This window comes from Cherax quadricarinatus, chromosome 20, assembly GCF_038502225.1.
Source record: "Cherax quadricarinatus isolate ZL_2023a chromosome 20, ASM3850222v1, whole genome shotgun sequence".
Taxonomy (NCBI): domain Eukaryota; kingdom Metazoa; phylum Arthropoda; class Malacostraca; order Decapoda; family Parastacidae; genus Cherax; species Cherax quadricarinatus.
This window is the reverse complement of record NC_091311.1, coordinates 39645583-39666544: the sequence shown is the minus strand read 5'-3', so window position 1 is coordinate 39666544 and position 20962 is coordinate 39645583. Positions and strand designations below refer to the sequence as shown.

The 20962-nt window shown below is 43.1% G+C and overlaps 1 protein-coding gene and 1 long non-coding RNA gene across 6 annotated transcripts in view; both read right to left on the bottom strand.

Moving 5' to 3' along the window:
- Positions 1-11882, bottom strand: part of LOC138852989 (uncharacterized) — a 51388-nt gene extending 39506 nt beyond the window's left edge. For both annotated transcript variants that reach the window (XR_011392228.1, XR_011392229.1), the window contains exon 1: positions 11689-11882. This is a non-coding gene — a long non-coding RNA (uncharacterized lncRNA). The remainder of the gene's footprint in view (positions 1-11688) is intronic.
- An 861-nt stretch (positions 11883-12743) lies between these two features.
- Positions 12744-18696, bottom strand: LOC128700658 (probable G-protein coupled receptor AH9.1). 4 transcript variants are annotated; one of them, XM_053793953.2, is made up of 4 exons: positions 18571-18681; positions 17812-18049; positions 16111-16275; positions 12744-15880 (listed from the first exon to the last, which is right to left on the bottom strand). In XM_053793953.2, the coding sequence occupies exons 2-4, from the start codon at positions 17822-17824 to the stop codon at positions 14964-14966; spliced, it is 1095 nt and encodes a 364-aa protein (XP_053649928.2). In that variant the 5' UTR covers positions 17825-18049; positions 18571-18681; the 3' UTR covers positions 12744-14963. The 4 variants fall into 4 exon arrangements, with proteins under 4 accessions (XP_053649928.2, XP_053649937.2, XP_053649946.2 ...); XM_053793962.2 differs by having other exon boundaries at positions 18629-18667; XM_053793971.2 differs by having other exon boundaries at positions 12744-15877; positions 17812-18696.
- Between the last annotated feature and the right edge of the window lie 2266 nt (positions 18697-20962).

The following is a 20962-nucleotide window of genomic DNA, read 5'->3' as shown; positions in this document are numbered from 1 at the left end:
ACCGGGGGTGACGGGTGCGCCGCCATGGCATGTGTCCAGGGGAAATTACCCGTGAGTTATTCCTCACTCATCGGTCTCAGATCTTAATGGAGTGACCTCTAATGTGTATAATAATTATGAGACGTTAAATCGTCTTGTGAATGGTAATGTAATCAGTGATAATAACATTAAGTTAAGAGAATGCGGGAAGTGAAATAAATCGCCCTGCTCCGAGTGAACGCGTGGTTCTCGTCCCGAGGATAGCGAAGTTTTATGGAATCACGACTTCTAAACCGGGACAAACCAACAGATACCTCGTCCTGCTGGAATAAGAACCGTGTCGGTGTAGCAGGACATCGAAATGAGATGGTGAATGGAGGAAATAAGGAGCATCAATTACCCACAGTTAAGTAACCTTTCTAGTTATAGCAGACTGATACTAGCCAGTTAGGTATGTTTTAATTGGATAGGTTATGGGTGATCCAGCCACATCAAGTGACCACCAGAGAATATCTGGTAAGTGGTGGGATTATGTACAAGTGTTTTTCCTTGATGGATATATCCATGTGTAACCTACCCCCCCCCCCCCTTCATTCAGTTAAACTAATATAATTTATACTGTCCACAATTAATTAGTAGCGCCGTACTTGAGGGTGCCACCCAATTTATACTGGTCTCGGATAGATATGGTTAAGATTGTGAGGGTCGAGGGGCCACCTGCAGTGACCAGAGGTGGTTAAGTTTTCTCACATGTCTACACGGGTGACTACGGTAAACAATATAGTTGTTGTCTCCCAAGGAGATTACTCGTATGCATGTAATGTTGAGGTATGTACAAGTAATCACCCCTATAAAATTTTCCACAAACATACTCGCATTACAAAAACATTCACTCTTACTACTGTGCATCCTACATTTACAAAGCAAGAAATTCTAATATTAATCCCGACCTGAAGCACTTTCGACAGTTGCATTGGGACCCATAAATATAAAATTAACTAAACAAAAAAATTTTATGACAATCCCCCATGTCCGGCTAAATCTCTTTCAAAGTCAATACACATAAAAGGGCGAAAAATCTGGAACACACTGTCGGAATCTCCAGAACCACTGTGTCGGCCAGCATTTTCAAAATTACTGTTAAAAAACACCTTATCTCCCCAACATATCCTAACACCAGCTAAATAAGTTAAACCTATACATGAAAGTTAAGACACATGTGCAACATCTGGATATCTTTATTGTAGTAGACATTTCGCCATCCAGTGGCTTTATCAATACAGATTCTAGGACATAATAGGAAGACAGTAGAACTATATACAAAAGATGAGGTAATCAGTCCCTCGGCCTTGGAGTTAGTGTTCACAGCATCGTGGTGGAGGAGAGTCTGGAGCAAAGGCAAGAAGACTGGCGCTTTTTATAGGCGTCAGTGAATGGGACGGGCAGCAGACGAGGGCAGTCACTGGTAGGCGGGATTCCCCAGTGGAAGTAGGTCCTTCCCAAAGAGATGGGTTAGTTGCAGCAGCCGTGAAGAAGGTCTTGTAGATGTCCTCTGAACCAAGATTCCATGATGTTGCAGTGTCTGACAAGTTGTGCAAGAAAGGTATAAAATACCGACAATATGAAAGTTAAGACACATGTGCAACATCTGGATATCTTTATTGTAGTAGACGTTTCGCCATCCAGTGGCTTTATCAATACAGATTCTAGGACATAATAGGAAGACAGTAGAACTATATACAAAAGATGAGGTAATCAGTCCCTCGGCCTTGGAGTTAGTGTTCACAGCATCGTGGTGGAGGAGAGTCTGGAGCAAAGGCAAGAAGACTGGCGCTTTTTATAGGCGTCAGTGAATGGGACGGGCAGCAGACGAGGGCAGTCACTGGTAGGCGGGATTCCCCAGTGGAAGTAGGTCCTTCCCAAAGAGATGGGTTAGTTGCAGCAGCCGTGAAGAAGGTCTTGTAGATGTCCTCTGAACCAAGATTCCATGATGTTGCAGTGTCTGACAAGTTGTGCAAGAAAGGTATAAAATGCCGACAATATGAAAGTTAAGACACATGTGCAACATCTGGATATCTTTATTGTAGTAGACGTTTCGCCATCCAGTGGCTTTATCAATACAGATTCTAGGACATAATAGGAAGACAGTAGAACTATATACAAAAGATGAGGTAATCAGTCCCTCGGCCTTGGAGTTAGTGTTCACAGCATCGTGGTGGAGGAGAGTCTGGAGCAAAGGCAAGAAGACTGGCGCTTTTTATAGGCGTCAGTGAATGGGACGGGCAGCAGACGAGGGCAGTCACTGGTAGGCGGGATTCCCCAGTGGAAGTAGGTCCTTCCCAAAGAGATGGGTTAGTTGCAGCAGCCGTGAAGAAGGTCTTGTAGATGTCCTCTGAACCAAGATTCCATGATGTTGCAGTGTCTGACAAGTTGTGCAAGAAAGGTATAAAATACCGACAATATGAAAGTTAAGACACATGTGCAACATCTGGATATCTTTATTGTAGTAGACGTTTCGCCATCCAGTGGCTTTATCAATACAGATTCTAGGACATAATAGGAAGACAGTAGAACTATATACAAAAGATGAGGTAATCAGTCCCTCGGCCTTGGAGTTAGTGTTCACAGCATCGTGGTGGAGGAGAGTCTGGAGCAAAGGCAAGAAGACTGGCGCTTTTTATAGGCGTCAGTGAATGGGACGGGCAGCAGACGAGGGCAGTCACTGGTAGGCGGGATTCCCCAGTGGAAGTAGGTCCTTCCCAGATTCTCAGTGTCACGAACACATTATGTGTTAATAATCAAACCTGTAATTCCTCTCAGTTAAACTTTAACGTTAAAGGATATTCAATCCTCTTGTATTCATTATGAGCTCCTAAATTATACTTACAGTCACCCAAGTAACTGTATAGTGGACCCCCGCATAACAATTACCTCCGAATGCGACCAATTATGTAAGTGTATTTATGTAAGTGCGTTTGCACGTGTATGTTTGGGGGTCTGAAATGGACTAATCTACTTCACAATATTTCTTATGGGAACAAATTCGGTCAGTACTGGCAACTGAACATACTTCTGGAGTGAAAAAATATCGTTAACCGGGGGTCCACTGTATATATAAAATTACTCGTATTGTTATTGCCTTCTTAATCTTAAGTTAGTTAAGTTTGCTCGAAATGCTCTGCACATACAGGAGTTTTCTGCATGTTCACCCAAATGTTATTCAACTTTGTACAAACATTGTATCATGCTGAAATAAAGTATTACTATTATGTTCGAAGATAAGGGGTGAGAGTCTAAAGATACAAACAGCAGTGTCCATTACTTTTCTAAATAAACTGAGCTGAAGAATTATGGAGTTCGGATAAGCAGTCTAGAACACTGAATATCAATGCCCACTAGAAGTGCACTCTCACTGTAAGAGGCATTAGGGTAAGCAGAGAAAAATGCAAAACTGACTGCAGCCTGAGATTAAGAAAAAAAAAAAAAAAAAAAAAAAAGTAACCTGGCGAAGTTTAATTTCTTGGACACATGAACACAGGAGAAATCCAGAAGATCAGTACTTGGAACTCTCACTGATGTCCCCTTTATCCCTTAATATTGGTACGCGAGTAATCGATGTAGTCACGCTTTGGTGGCAGCGTAGTTTTTGGAGTGTGAAAAAGATTTAGTAGGCTGTCAGGAAGCAGAAGAGCTGTAAGTAATTAATTTTGACTTTTTACATAGGATAGCGAATATCGTGTTAAGCATGGAATAGGGACCCAATCTTCGAGCACTTTAAGGTGTTTAAGATTACCTGGTGATGGAGAAAGGAGAATCTACCGAGCAATGGGTGTCATATACATTAGCAACAGCGGCTTACATCATTTCCTCACGTGACGATGGAAACTGTGATGCAGGTGGAGAGGAGAGCTCATCTGCACCTATATGGGCAGTAAGGGGTTAGTGCTCTGTTGCCCCTATGAGGGAGGCGGGCAGGGCACACAAGGTAGTACAACACGTACAACAGAACAAACCTTCATTTGAAAAATACCTGATAAATTGAAAAATGTATTAAATATCGGTGAGAAACTTTTCATCAAAAGCCCCCTTTTTACGATAGTACCGGATTTCCTTCCAGGAACTGCATGACCCCAAAGGGTTTAGCACTCACCTCTCCCTGAAAGGAATACTTATGTAATCACTCTTGAGCCCTCACCTCTTCTATTACTATGTTTTCCTGTCAGCAGTCCGATGTTCGTCGAAAACGTTTCATTTAGTGGTAAATGTCTTAAGTTTAACAGAAAAATCTTGCTTACGTTTTCCAGCATCTTCCCCCTCCCCCCCCAATCACACAACAGGCCGCCAAAATATACCCCCCCCAACCCCGCTATAGGTTTTCAGAAGTAGTCAAAAGATTACAGAGGTACATAATGGGTCCAGGATCTGGGTCTCGGAGTTTTGATAGCTGAATAAGTTACAATGGTAATGAACTACCTTTCAACCTTTGATACCTTTGAAGAGTTTCGCGAGTTAATCTACTCCCTGAGCCCTGCCATGGTCCAGGCTCTGTGTGTTTATATCTGGTTACAATCATGAGTTATTTATACAGACATGAATTAAGTTACACAGAAAAAAGAGTGATAATGCGTTATTTATAGTGAGCAAAAAGTCAGGGTATTTTTCCAGAATGGTTGGTAGGCCGTCAAAACCTCGCCCATCCCACTACAGGTAATTAGAAGCACCTCCATCCCACTACTCTGTGTGTGTGTGTGTGTGTGTGTGTGTGTGTGTGTGTGTGTGTGTACTCACCTAATTGTACTCACCTAATTGTGGTTGCAGGGGTCGAGACTCAGCTCCTGGCCCCGCCTCTTCACTGATCGCTACTGGATCCTCTCTCTCTGCTTCCTGAGCTTTGTCATACCTCTTCTTAAAACTATGTATGGTTCCTGCCTCCACTACTTCACTTGCTAGGCTATTCCACTTGCTGACAACTCTATGACTGAAGAAATACTTCCTAACGTCCCTGTGACTCGTCTGAGTCTTCAGCTTCCAGTTGTGACCCCTTGTCCCTGTGTCCCCTCTCTGGAACATCCTATCTCTGTCTACCTTGTCTATTCCCCGCAGTATCTTGTATGTCGTTATCATGTCTCCCCTGACCCTTCTGTCCTCCAGTGTCGTCAGTCCGATTTCCCTTAACCTTTCCTCGTACGACATTCCCTTGAGCTCTGGGACTAGCCTTGTTGCAAACCTTTGTACTTTCTCTAACTTCTTGACGTGCTTGACCAGGTGTGGGTTCCAGACTGGTGCTGCATACTCCAGTATGGGCCTAACATACACAGTGTACAGTGTCTTGAACGATTCCTTATTAAGGTATCGGAACGCTATTCTCAGGTTTGCCAGGCGCCCGTATGCTGCAGCGGTTATTTGGTTGATGTGTGCCTCCGGTGATGTGCTCGGTGTTATGGTCACCCCAAGGTCTTTCTCCCTGAGTGAGGTCTGTAGTCTTTGTCCACCTAGCCTATACTCTGTCTGCGGTCTTCTTTGCCCCTCCCCAATCTTCATGACTTTGCATTTGGCTGGATTGAATTCGAGAAGCCAGTTACTGGACCACATGTCCAGCCTCTCCAGGTCTCTTTGCAGTCCTGCCTCATCCTCGTCCGATTTAATTCTTCTCATCAACTTCACGTCATCTGCGAACAGGGACACTTCAGAGTCTATTCCTTCCATCATGTCGTTCACATATATCAAAAATAGCACTGGTCCTAGAACTGACCCCTGTGGGACTCCGCTCGTAACAGGCACCCACTGTGATACCTCTTCACGCGCTCGTAACAGGCACCCACTGTGATACCTCTTCACGTACCATGACTCGTTGCTGCCTCCCTGTCAGGTATTCCCTTATCCATTGCAGTGCCCTTCCTTTTACGTGTGCCTGATCCTCCAGCTTCTGCACTAATCTCTTGTGGGGAACTGTGTCAAAGGCCTTCCTGCAGTCTAGGAAAACGCAATCTACCCAATCCTCTCTCTCGTGTCTTACTTCTGTTACCTTGTCATAAAACTCCAGGAGGTTTGTGATACAAGATTTGCCTTCCATGAACCCATGCTGGTTTTCATTTATAATCTTGTTCCTTTCCTTTGTGTGTGTGTGTGTGTGTGTGTGTGTGTGTGTGTGTGTGTGTGTGTGTGTGTGTGTGTGTGTGTGTGTGTACTCACCTAGTTGTACTCACCTAGTTGAGGTTGCGGGGGTCGAGTCCGAGCTCCTGGCCCCGCCTCTTCACTGATCGCTACTAGGTCACTCTCCCCGAGCCGTGAGCTTTATCATACCTCTGCTTAAAGCTATGTATGGATCCTGCCTCCACTACATCGCTTCCCAAACTATTCCACTTACTGACTACTCTGTGGCTGAAGAAATACTTCCTAACATCCCTGTGATTCATCTGTGTCTTTAGCTTCCAACTGTGTCCCCTTGTTGCTGTGTCCAAACTCTGGAACATCCTGTCTTTGTCCACCTTGTCAATTCCCCTCAGTATTTTGTATGTCGTTATCATGTCCCCCCTATCTCTCCTGTCCTCCAGTGTCGTCAGGTTGATTTCCCTTAACCTCTCCTCGTAGGACATACCTCTTAGCTCTGGGACTAGTCTTGTTGCAAACCTTTGCACTTTCTCTAGTTTCTTTACGTGCTTGGCTAGGTGTGGGTTCCAAACTGGTGCCGCATACTCCAATATGGGCCTAACGTATACGGTGTACAGGGTCCTGAACGATTCCTTATTAAGATGTCGGAATGCTGTTCTGAGGTTTGCTAGGCGCCCATATGCTGCAGCAGTTATTTGGTTGATGTGCGCTTCAGGAGATGTGCCTGGTGTTATACTCACCCCAAGATCTTTTTCCTTGAGTGAGGTTTGTAGTCTCTGACCCCCTAGACTGTACTCCGTCTGCGGCCTTCTTTGCCCTTCCCCAATCTTCATGACTTTGCACTTGGTGGGATTGAACCCCAGGAGCCAATTGCTGGACCAGGTCTGCAGCCTGTCCAGATCCCTTTGTAGTTCTGCCTGGTCTTCGATCGAGTGTATTCTTCTCATCAACTTCACGTCATCTGCAAACAGGGACACCTCAGAGTCTATTCCTTCCGTCATGTCGTTCACAAATACCAGAAACAGCACTGGTCCTAGGACTGACCCCTGCGGGACCCCGCTGGTCACAGGTGCCCACTCTGACACCTCGCCACGTACCATGACTCGCTGCTGTCTTCCTGACAAGTATTCCCTGATCCATTGTAGTGCCTTCCCTGTTATCCCTGCTTGGTCCTCCAGTTTTTGCACCAATCTCTTGTGGGGAACTGTGTCAAACGCCTTCTTGCAGTCCAAGAAAATGCAATCCACCCACCCCTCTCTCTCTTGTCTTACTGCTGTCACCATGTCATAGAACTCCAGTAGGTTTGTGACACAGGATTTCCCGTCCCTGAAACCATGCTGGCTGCTGTTGATGAGATCATTCCTTTCTAGGTGTTCCACCACTCTTCTCCTGATAATCTTCTCCATGATTTTGCATACTATACATGTCAGTGACACTGGTCTGTAGTTTAACGCTTCATGTCTGTCTCCTTTTTTAAAGATTGGGACTACATTTGCTGTCTTCCATGCCTCAGGCAATCTCCCTGTTTCGATAGATGTATTGAATATTGTTGTTAAGGGTACACATAGCGCCTCTGCTCCCTCTTTCAATACCCATGGGGAGATGTTATCTGGCCCCATTGCCTTTGAGGTATCTAGCTCACTCAGAAGCCTCTTCACTTCTTCCTCGGTTGTGTGCACTGTGTCCAGCACTTGGTGGTGTGCCCCACCTCTCCGTCTTTCTGGAGTCCCTTCTGTCTCCTCTGTGAACACTTCTTTGAATCTCTTGTTGAGTTCTTCACATACTTCACGGTCATTTCCTGTTGTCTCTCCTCCTTCCTTCCTTAGCCTGATTACCTGGTCCTTGACTGTTGTTTTCCTCCTGATGTGGCTGTACAACAGTTTCGGGTCAGATTTGGCTTTCGCTGCTATGTCATTTTCATATTGTCTTTGGGCCTCCCTTCTTATCTGTGCATATTCGTTTCTGGCTCTACGACTGTTCTCCTTATTCTCCTGGGTCCTTTGCCTTCTATATTTCTTCCATTCCCTAGCACACTTGGTTTTTGCCTCCCTGCACCTTTGGGTAAACCATGGGCTCATCCTGGCTTTTTCATTACTCCTGTTACCCTTGGGTACAAACCTCTCCTCAGCCTCCTTGCATTTTGTTGCTACATATTCCATCATCTCATTAACTGGCTTCCCTGCCAGTTCTCTGTCCCACTGAACCCCGTTCAGGTAGTTCCTCATTCCTGTGTAGTCCCCTTTCTTGTAGTTTGGCTTCATTCGTCCTGGCCTTCCTGCTTCTCCCTCCACTTGTAGCTCTACTGTGTATTCGAAGCTTAAAACCACATGGTCACTGGCCCCAAGGGGTCTTTCATATGTGATGTCCTCGATATCTGCACTACTGAAGGTGAATACTAAGTCCAGCCTTGCTGGTTCATCCTCTCCTCTCTCTCTTGTAGTGTCCCTTACGTGTTGGTACATGAAGTTCTCCAGTACCACCTCCATCATCTTAGCCCTCCATGTATCTTGGCCCCCATGTGGGTCCAAGTTCTCCCAATCGATCTCCTTGTGGTTAAAGTCCCCCATGATCAGGAGCTTTGCACTGCATGCATGAGCTCTTCTGGCCGCTCTAGCCAGTGTGTCAACCATCGCTCTATTGCTCTCGTCGTACTCTTGCCTTGGCCTCCTGCTGTTCTGTGGTGGGTTATACATCACTGCTATTACCACCTTGGGACCTCCAGAGTGAAGTGTTCCCACTATGTAATCACTTTCTTCTCCGCTATCTCCTCTCTCCAGCTCATCAAAATTCCAGCGATTTTTGATCAGCAACGCCACTCCTCCTGTGTGTGTGTGTGTACGTACTCACCTAGTTGAGGTTACAGGGGTCGAGTCCAAGTTCCTGGCCCTGCCTCTTCACTGGTCGCTACTAGGTCACTCTCCCTGAACCGTGAGCTTTATCATACCTCTGCTTAAAGCTATGTATGGATTATGCCTCCACTACATCGCTTCCCAAACTATTCCACTTCCTGACTAGTGTGTGTGTGTGTGTACTCACCTATTTGTGGATGCAGGGGTCGAGTCTTAGCTCCTGGCCCCGCCTCTTCACCGGTTGCTACTGGGCCCTCTCTCTCTCTCCGCTCCATGAGCTTTATCAAACCTCGTCTTCTTAAAACTGTGTATGGTTCCTGCCTCCACTACATCACTTTCTAGGCTATTCCACTGCCTGACAACTCTATGACTGAAGAAATACTTTCTAATATCTCTCTTGACTCGTCTGTGTCTTCAACTTCCTATTGTGACCTCTTGTTTCTGTGTCCCCTCCCTGGAACATCCTGTCTTTGTCCACCTTGTCTATTCCGCACAGTATTTTATATGTCGTTATCATGTCTCCCCTGATCCTCCTGTCCTCTAGTGTCATCAGGCCGATTTCCCTTAACCTTTCTTCATAAGACATTCCCCTTAGCTCTGGAACTAACCTTGTCGCAAACCTTTGCACTTTCTCTAGTTTCTTGACGTGCTTGATCAAGTGCGGGTTCCAAACAGGTGCTGCATACTCCAGTATTGGCCTGACGTACACGGTGTACAGTGTCTTGAACGATTCCTTATTAAGGTATTGGAACGCTGTTCTCAGGTTTGCCAGGCTCCCATATGATGCAGCAGTTACCTGGTTGATGTGGGCTTCCGGAGACATGCTCGGTGTTATACTCACTCCTTGAGCGAGGTTTGCAGTCTTTGGCCACCTAGCCTATACTCTGTCTGCGGTCTTCTGTGCCCTTTCCCTATCTTCATGACTTTGCATTTGGCGGGATTGTTAAATTAGACACATGTGCAACTCTTGGGTATCTTTATTGAGGAAACGTTTCGCCACACAGTGGCTTCATCAGTCCATATAAAGGATAAACTTGAAGAACAGGAGGAAAATGAGGTAATCAGTCCCTCAGCCTTAATTCGATGTGGTCAGTCCATCAATCTTGAATAGAATACGGCATATGAGCGGAGAAGGAGCTTATAAACCGTATGGCAGGAGAGGTGCAGCAGTCGTAGGTGGTGTCACATTTGTCCAATGTGGAAGTAGGACGTGCCCAAGGGTTAGGCAAGCGAAGAATTCCCAAGTATTAAGATCCCAAGAAGTTGCAGTGTCTGACAGGATTGTAGATGAATGGTTCAAAGAACCGACACGTTGTTAAATTAGACATGTGCAACTCTTGGGTATCTTTATTGAGGACACCACCTACGACTGCTGCACCTCTCCTGCCATACGGTATATAAGCTGCTTCTCCGCTCATATAGGACAGGTCTGTCCAGGTCTCTTTGGAGAGTGAGTGCGCGCGTGCGCGCACATGTACTCGTCTATTTGTGGTTGCAGAGGTTGAGACTCAGCTACTGGCCCCGCCTCTTCACTGATTGCTACTAGGTCCTCTCTCCCTGCTCCATGACCTTTATCATACCTCGTCTTAAAACTATGTATGGTTCCTGCCTCCACTACCTCACTTTCCAGACTATTCCACTTCCAGACAACTCTGTGACTGAAGAAATACCTCCTAATATCCCTTTGACTCATTAAAGTCTTTAACTTCCAATTGCGGCCCCTTGTTTTTGTGTCCCATCTCTGGAACATCCTGTGTGCGCGTTCGCGTGCTCGTGTGTATGCATGCACGTATGCGCGCGTGTGCATGCTCGTGTATGCGTGTGCCTATGCACGTGTGCGCGCGTGTGTCCGTTAATATTTTCACTAATAACTCATTAGACCGGTTGCGGACGTGTGAATTGCTCATTACTTTGTAATTTGTTCATGATTGTAACCATGTATAGACGTGTAAATGATTTATTACCTTCATAACTTGGTCATGATTGTGACCAGATCTACCTGGAGTTCATTACCTTTGTAACTAGTTCAGCTATCATAACTTTGGGGTCCAGTCCCTGGACCCATTATGTACCTCTGTAATCCTTTGACAACCGCCCAGAGGATGGGTATGGTGTGCATAATAAACATATTAAACTAAATTAACCACTACTGGCTATCAGTCACCCCAGTCGTACTACAGGCCGCCAGAATCTCCCCCACCACAGTAAGTTTACCCAGATATACACAAATAGTTAAAGAATCCAACATAGCAGCATGTGTAGAGAACCTAGGATAACCCAAAAAAGTCAGTGACTTATTTTCATTGGGGTAAAGGCAGTACAGGCAAACGTAATATACAATCCTGCAAAATTTTAACTCATTGTATTAACTGGACATATAAACCCCAATATGGGTCTCTAGAACTCGAGAACTACTTAATCACATTGTTACACCACCTGAGTAGTCACGAGAATACTTGACAACGATCGAGTCAATTCTTCGCACTCAAAACGCCTTACCTGTAGATAGCCTTCAGCCAGAGACCACAATAATGCTTTGAAAACATGCACATCACAGAGTGGATTAAGTAATTCCAAATACTGCTCAAGAGAGAGAGGATGGGGTGTGTACGTCACTCCTGAGGGTGTGTGTAGAAACTCAGTACATGTCAGGGTAATGTTCGACGTGTTGGGAATTATGGGTAATACACTATCCTAAGTCATCGTTGAAATTGGAGTGTTACTTACCAAGAGACTGTGACAATCTCACCTTGTCTTACTCCAAGATGAGCTCTATCGGGATGCTGGGTAGAGGTGTAGGAAGAGTTGGCGAAGAGAGCAGAGCAGAGGTTCCAACCATGACCAGGATTTGAACTGTTGACAACTCGCAGCGCGTTGTTGACATCGTCCCAGAGTGTCCAAGTGAACAAGCAGCTTAGTCTTACTTAATTAAGTAAACCGTACCTACCTATTAATATGCTATATACATATTATATATATACATATTATAAGATCACGGTAACTAGGTGATATCACAATATGTAGAACATAATTATAATCATGGAAGAGCGCAAAACCCGTAGGATTATACAGTGCATGTGGGAGAAGGGGAAGGTATTCAGGCTCAATTCAGGGAACTGGAACACAAATCCAATTCCCTAGATCAAGAGCCCCTCACCAGCGTCAAGGAATCTCCCTTCAGGGGAATATGCAGAACAACCATTGAAAAAATAGCGAACTTCCAAGTGTTTTCGTGATTTCTCACATTAACAAGGAACTGTGATAAGAGAAATCATGAAGGCGCATGGAAGTTTGTTATTTTTAATAATGAGTTATTTTGAGTTAATCTAAGTAGCATCGAAAAATCCACGTCAAATACACGAAATTAATAACATTATTAAAAAGATGATATTGAAAAAGGAGAGGTTAGGTGGTTTATTAGTTTTAAAGTCTATCAATCACAAAGGGTCTTCAAGGTTTCTATAACATCTGTACCTCACCAATCCACGTTTCTCTATTCCCAAAATTAGAGATTAAAACATACTTCAAGGGTAAACATACCGAGACATAAACCCCTGTAAGTATACACGTACTGCTGCTGTCAGTGTATACATACCAGCAGTGACATCCTTATCCAAATATTTACAAAGCGAATGAAAAGCCCAGCAAGGACTCGAGAATGAATTTAGAAACCACTTTTTTGTCTTTCATTGAATTACGGAAATGTGCATAAAAATCATATTGTCTTTAACGCCGTTTAAAATATCAGTAATACGAAAAGTTTGGTAATCATTTATGATGTTAAGGAAAAAATAAAACAAGAGCTTCAGTAATATTTCTTATAGTTATAGTAATAATAACATAATAATAACTGAATTATAAATAAACAAAAGTCGTTCCATGGAATTTTCGTATAGTAGAACAAATCACAATCCCATAGTTGGAACTCTTCATAAGTAACCAGCATTTATAACAGAAAAAACGTATGACGACGTTTCGGTCCGTCCTGGACCATTGTCACATCACTACTGCGGCGAGAAAATGTAGAGACCAGAAGGCAGGACGGGAGGAGAGAGGGAGAAGAGACTGGTGGTGGTGGTGGTGGTGGTGGTGGTGGTGGTGGTGGTGGTGGTGGTGGTGGTGGTGGTGGTGGTGGTGGTGGTAGTAGTAACAACAATAATAAAATAAGCAGCAGTAGTAAGGGTAGCAGAAGTGGTAGTAAAAAAGAGGTTTACCTGGAGAAGGTTTCGGGGGTCAACGCCCCCGCGGCCCGGTCAGAGTAATGGTATTACTAGTGTAGGAGTACGGAAAAAAAATAATAAAAATAGTAATAAGAATTACTACTGCTGTGTGTATTCACCTATGTGTGGTTACAGGGGTCGAACGACAGCTCCTGTGGGAGTGTGTTGGATCTCAACTCCTGGTTCAACCTATTAACAGTTCATGAAATATCCGGATTTTCTTGTTCTTAGGCGAGTTAAGGTACAGAGACTTAACCTGTACAACCGCAACTAGGTGGCAACTGACTCACGAAATCGTAATGACACGATTGCAAACAAGCCATACCACGGGCGGGATTGAACCCGCGGTCAGAGTCTCAAAACTCCAGACCGTCGAGTTAGCCACTAGACGGTCTGGAGTTTTGAGATTCTCTGACCACGGGTTCAATCCCGCCCGTGGAATGTTTTTTTTAGGTGGCAACTCTTTGTGGTCTTGATGCCTATCACACCCACTCATAAAATTATGTATGGATTCTGCTTCTGCCACCTTTTTTATCCAAATCGTTCAACTTTCTAATCATCCTAATTAGAAATAAAAATATGTTGGGCAAATAATTTATTTAACGTGTTTGGGTTTGAGAAAGATTGTCTGGTATGGACCAGGAGGCCTTCCACATTGTTCCTCCTCTCTTATGTTCTTATAACCGTGTGATTTTTTCCATCTTCAACTAACATCTGCCTTAAATCTCCGTCCGCTCATCATAATACATCTCCTCCTCCTCTTCACAGTAATAGTTTACACAATAAGGAAGACCGGTGACAGCAACCCATCAACGATGTTACTAGTTTGTCAGGAGGACATACACCATCGCACCAGCCTCCACTTTCGTAGTGATTCGCGCGGTCAACGTGCACCATAGTCCTTTACGGCGTACAAAGGTCCGAAAAGCAGAGAATGACTTGTGCCAAAGGGACTTTCAGAATTCTGCCTAACAACCTACTCGAAGGTTCAAGTTATACAACGACCTCTTTCTCTCCATCGCCCCATTAATGCATTCCCTTATGTAGCCATTTTTATTTTTTTATCCAAACAAGAACACTTTAACATTTTTATTATGATTATTACTACACTGACGGGGAGCGCTAAACCCTAAGGGGTCTTATAACGCCTCAGGAGAATGGAAGGCGTTCAGGTTCAATTTAAGGAATTGCAACAGAGGTCCAAGTCCTTAAGATCAAGAGCCCCTCACCAGCATCAAGGAACCTCCCTCGAGGGAAAGAAGAACACTTTAACAAATTGATCTCGGTCCTTAGAAGCTTCTCTCTCCCTTCACCTTCTATCTCTGGTTGAGGTAGGATATGAAAATATTTAAAGTTAGGATTAAGGATAGATGTATGGAGAGGGGCGATAAAGCTCGCTGGATCGACCAACTACGTAGGGCAGCAGTGTAGTGATCGTCACTACCAGGAACACTGAACAGCAGTGTGTGTGTGTGTGTGTGTATATATATATATATATATATATATATATATATATATATATATATATATATATATATATATATATATATATATATATATATATATATATATATATGGACATGTAGGCGATTCCGTGTGTTCGTTGAATAAGGAAAAAAAATCAATGCTAACTGCTGCATCGAGGTAAGTCTAATATCTGTACAGCCCAAGAACCTTTTCATGTTTTAATGTACATATTTTGGATTTTTTTTTTTTGGTCGTGTTTGTTTCTTTCTAGTCCTTGAAAGTGTCGCTATTGAAGCGACTGCCGTGTCCCACACGGGGCATTGGGCAGTGTTTGAGACTATTCAGGGTGCTGCATACATGCGAAGGCAGACACTGATGAACTGCAAGAAAAACATCGTCGGATAAGTGCCCTGCATGTCAGCCGAATTTGACTGCTGCATAATATGTACATGTAGAAGTTCAGAGCATGATTAAGAATTTCTAGGTCATTTGCTAGAGCCCTAAACACTTCGTATTCGAAATCAGAAGTTAGGTATTCGGAATACATAGCATTGAAGACTCCCGCAGGCACCATGGTGATGAAGAATGTCACTACTACTGCAAACAGAAGTCGAATCAGGTTACGGTCGTGGCTGTGTGTGACTTCAGTTGCTGAAGAGAGAGTCGGTGCGGCACTGCTTAAAACAGAGTTGTTTTTCATCTCTTTTCTTTTCTTGCTGACTCTGATAAACCCTTTGATTGTCATGATGTTCAAAACAATCATTAAAGCAAGTGGAATAAATGTTACGATAGTCTGTCTGCCCCATGAATAAACTAGATACAAAGGTTCTGTCAGGGTGTCATGTACCATGCACGCCACCCACCAAGTTCTGTTGTCAGGAGGTACAAAATAAGAAGATTCACAGTCATCAACTTCCACCGGCGTCTTAAGAAAACAAACGGGTAACCAGACAATAACAGATAATATCAGTGACCCGAGAAGCGCTTTGCGGGCAAATTTTTCATTGTGTATAGTCGAGAATTTGGTCGGGCGACAGATGGAGTAGAAGCGATCAATTGTTATACATATGACAGTGAATACCGAAGTGCTCAGTGGGACGTTGGCCAAAAAATCTTCTAAGTAAGAGTACCAGACAGCTGTGGCGTAGACGAGAGTGGCTTCGTGGATGATGTGCACAAACACAGACACTGAGAAGAGCAGAGCTACCAAGTCACTTGCAGCAAGGATCAAGAAGTACTTGTACGTCACACCTGCTGATAAAAATAATTTCGTAATTTTGTGTGAAAAAAAATCCCAAATAAAAACCTAATTTTAGATGAAAATGCAGGGGAAAATTAAGTGATTCGAACTCATTAAGCAAGATCAGCATTAAAGACAAAACTTTTATACACTGAAATCTTTCATATGAAAAAATATAAATAATGATGCAATTGCAAAAGCCTGCCTAGGTACTTCAAAACTTAAAGATTCGTATCTTCTTTACCTTTAAATTTGGGATTCATGAGTATTAGGATGGTGAGTAAGTTACCCACCACGCCGACTGAGATGATGACTGGACTGAGTACACCGTAAGCCCAGGCATGGACGTCCAAAATCCTGGGGTCAAAGTTGTAATTTTCCGGGTTCTCACGGGTCAGGTTTCCAGTATCTGTTGGATTTTAATATCAACGGTTGCTCACACAATGTTACAGGTATGAAAATGCTAATGCATTATCTTATCATCATTAATATTATTATATTTAGGAAAAAGCGGTAAACGCGTAGGGGTCAAATATAGCCTCTGGAAAAATGGCAGGCAATCAGGTTCGATCCGAGACAGGGAAGGAATGGCTCCAATTCCTCGGATCAAGAACTTTTCCCCCATCATCACTGCCTCTCTCTTAGAGGGTAATAATAAGAAAGCCACTTAAATTTGATTTCATTATTAGCACCGTCATTCCGAGGTTCGTACGACCATGAGTGTCTTTCATCTTATCTCCAGCCCTTGATGATAAGTCTATTGAGGTAAAGTCGCTCTGAAGAGTCAGGACTTTATTTAATGGTGTGCACAGTAAAATCTGCATAATAATAATAATAAGCAATAATAATAATAATAATAATAATAATAATAATAATAATAATAGTAATAATAATAATACAAATAATAATAATAATCATAATAATGACAACGATAATTTTAAAAGTTATTAGTTAATAATGAAGATTTATTGACTTCACTGTAGTAAGTGTTGGAGGTTCATGGTTGGTAGTGTTGGAGGTTCATGGTAGTGTTGGAGGTTCATGGTAATGTTGGAGGTTCATGGTAATGTTGGCGGTTCATGGTAATGTTGGAGGTTCATGGTTGGCAGTGTTGGAGGTCCATGGTTGGTATTGTTGGAGGTTCATGACTGGTAGTATTGGAGGTTCATGGTAATGTTGGAGGTTCATGGTAATGTTGGAGGTTCATGGTTGGCAGTGTTGGAGGTTCATGGTTGGTATTATTGGAGGTTCATGGTAATGTTGGAGGTTCTGGATTTCTTTGCCCGAACCAGCAAAAGGTCCCTTGTCTGCCAATCAGTATAGCTATAATTAAAAAATTACCTCATCTCCCAAACCTAACTAGACCAGCGCATTGCTATACCAAACAAAACCAGCTCAACTAACTACTTCCTGTTTCTTCACCATCTCTTATAATCCTATCATGGGGGAGAGCTAAACCCGCTTGAAATCATAGAGTCAATTTGAAACTTCTTAAGAAATCTCCATCAACTTAAGATCACTGAATCTGTTTACAGTGTTAATACACCTTTAAAATTTTACTTTTGCAAATTGTACTAAATGTAATATATATATATATATATATATATATATATATATATATATATATATATATATATATATATATATATATATATATATATATATATATATATATATTTTTGCTGCCTCTCTTTCTGTAATCATGCATAATTAAAATTTACCACACAGTAACCTATGTCTTGTTTTAAGTAGCGTGAAGGGGACTAGGATTAGTCTGCCTGAAATGCACATGCATGTTAATGGTTTTCTTTTGTGATTAACAAAATATTTATTACATGTAAACTACGTTTTGTATACTACACGAAGAAATAAATTTTGTTTTGCTTGTTCATGGTTGTAAATGTTGACGGTTCATGGTAGTGGGTACTGGAAGTGAGATACTCACTCCTATCCATCATGGCTGTTACTGGATACTTTTGCCATGAGCTCTTGGTCTCTCATGGCCTGGAGGTCAATACATTTTGGAGCTATACACCCGGGGTTAACACTTGTGCTTAGAGGTCAACACTCGTGGCTGGTGGTCAACACACTCGGAGTCAACACACTAGGGGTCAACACACTTTGGGTCAAGAATTATCTCATGACATTATGCTCCTCCGGTGAACGATATTGTTAAGACAACACTGTAACAAAACTGAACGTAGTCACCAGGTGGCTCGTGACTCAAGTGACAGCGTGCTCAGTTCACCACTGAAGCACCAGGGTTCGAACGTGGGACGAGCAAAACAAGCTGGGCATGTTTCCTGACATGTTGCCCATGTTCACCCAGCAGTAAGTAGGTACCTGGGCATCAGCCGACTGCTGTGGTTCGCATCCCAGAGATAAGCCACACTGGCTTTCTTGGGTTATGACTCACAAAAATGTAATAATATGCTCCGTGATTTATTGGATTATTAATTCCCAACACACTATCTTCACACTGCTCCCAATACAAACTGTCTTCAATCCAGGACAATCCAATAAATGTGGCTTATTTCCACTGGGGATCTTTGATCCTCTTCCCCATAATGCGACGCACAACACTCGGTTCAGTACAAGGTACCTACTTACTGTAGGTGAACAGGGACAACAAGTGTAAATAAAGTTTCCGTTAATGCCAGGATTGAACCCGAGTTCCTCTGATATAAACCGAACGAGCTAATACTTAGGCCGAAAACCAGTTTCCATCCCGATCATCATCACACTACTAGACGAGGACTGACACAAACTCCTGGCCACTCTAAGTTTACACCATCAAAGCGCTGCCCTATCTATAACACTGGTTCTATAAATGTTTATGATGTGATAGATGGTGGTATCATCACTTCCGGTGATAATCAGTTAGTTAGTGTGTGTGTGTGTGTGTGTGTGTGTGTGTGTGCAGTTTATCAGTGCTGATAAGCAGCTGCCGCTGCACACACACTGGATCACCTCTAGGGTGGTGCTGCTTTGAGGCTGGGTGAAGGGCTCGTGATCCAAGGAAACATAGTTAACTCCTTTTGAATCAATCTGATTATTACCCATTTCCCAGGAGCTGTGTGACTCAAATGGGTTTAACATAACCCGAGTACTAACAGAAAAAGAGGTACAGTTATAATCAATATTAACAGGTTTTTCAAATATAAATTTAAACGCAAACGGAAAATACCGCTACATGAAATAATAATAATAATAATAATAATAATAATAATAATAATAATAATAATAATAATAATTAATAATAATAATAATAGGAACACAGTCAAGGATATTGAGTCGTTCTTGTAACTTGATGTTAAGATTAGATTACTGTTAAATAAGAACTATATTTCTTTGTTTCTTTGATATATAATCGATATATCTCATGGACTGAAGTTATTTATTCTTTATTATATTTCCTTCAGTCTCTGATATAATATGTGATATTATTTGTAATCTGAAGCTAACACGTTTATATACGATTTTTTTTTCATTTGTAGCATTGCAGTGAGAGAACAGAATAACAGCTGTAAGCGTTGCTTAGAAAAACAGGGAGAAATTAACTACCAAAATCACAGAGTGTATAAGCGTGTCCCTCGCTGCGAGTCATGTGGAGTCGAGTACATATATCAACAATTTAGTGCCAGGGAAAGGGAACACACGAACCTTAAGTGACTAATTCACTGACAAACCCTACTGAGTTCCCGTTCCACAGCAGTGCGTTCCCAGTCCCAGGAAAGGATCTGCTGGTGAGCCTCCTCCTTCAGGACATTTCTCCTTTAACTTGATTGCCTTGGTCCTTCCACCGCGTTCAATGATCAGACGATTGATCTTCTTTTACATACGATTCAGACTGGCGTTCCCTCCTCAGGAGGGATTTTCCTATCACAAGCTATAGATCCCATTGCAGGCATACTTCAGGTTCTCCCGGAGGCTTTCATGGTAGCTCAATCCTCTACACACTAGGGAACGGAGATTGGAGTGATTTCATTGATCACACACACACAAAAGGAGACATGATAACGACATACAAAATACTGCGTGGAATAGACAAGGTGGACAGAGACAGGATGTTCCAGAGATGGAACACAGAAACAAGGGGTCACAATTGGAAGCTGAAGACTCAGATAAGTCAAAGGGATGTTAGGAAGTATTTCTTCAGTCATAGAGTAGTTAGGAAGTGGAATAGTCTGGCAAGCGATGTAGTGGAGGCAGGAACTATACATAGTTTTAAGACGAGGTATGATAAAGCTCATGGAGCAGGGGGAGAGAGGACCAAGTAGCGGTCGTTGAAGAGGCGGGGCCAGGAGCTGAGTCTCGACCCCTGCTGTCATGTAGAGGGGTAATGATTGAATAGGATATAAGTGGGGAATATGGGGGTAAGGGATTATGTAGGCAGGGGAGAGGCTGGCGCGGGGTTAGGAGTGAGATGATTAGCGGAGGTAGGTAGGTAATGACAGGTCAGTGGTGACCACCACGACACTCTCATTAACTCTACTTACTAACATATGCCTCGCCCATTCTTCACTCATATAAACATAAATAAATGGAGAAAATAACGGGGACAGTGAATATTACTATTCTACTCAAACACAGTTTATTATTACGTCTTTGTACCATAATATATTTGGGAACAGAACATTATTGTGGTTTAGATAAATGGGGTGGTACACATAAGCAGTGAGACAGGGAACACAATCCACTTGACCAAAATGAATGTAACTTACAATATAGCACAGAGGACAGTTCACTACAGGAACTAAGCCACAGGTCCCAAGACCTATACAGCACGAGTAATGCGCCAAGCCAGTACTCTGCCCAATGCCTCCAGCAGTCTCCTCCAGAGACTTCAGCAGCCTTCTCCCGAGCCCTGCACCCCAGCAGCAGCTCCGCTCGAAGTCTCTGCTCAGGAGCTCTGCATCCCAGCAGCAGCTCCGCTCGAATCTCATGATCATGCTCTTCCTTGGGCTTTTATGGTGGTACAAGCACCCTCCACAACCACGTGTTGCGACCTGACGCCGAGCTCTGACGCTGTTAAGAACAAAAGACCTCAGACGTGGGCGTGGCTACAGACATTTGCCAAGGCAAGGTGTGACCAT

What these genes read in the sequence shown, in the direction of transcription:
- LOC128700658 (XM_053793953.2), bottom strand. An exon ending in CATGAATCCCAAATTTAAAG is followed by an intron (nt 15,881 to 16,110) that starts GTAAAGAAGATA and finishes TATTTTTATCAG; the next exon opens with CAGGTGTGACGTACAAGTAC.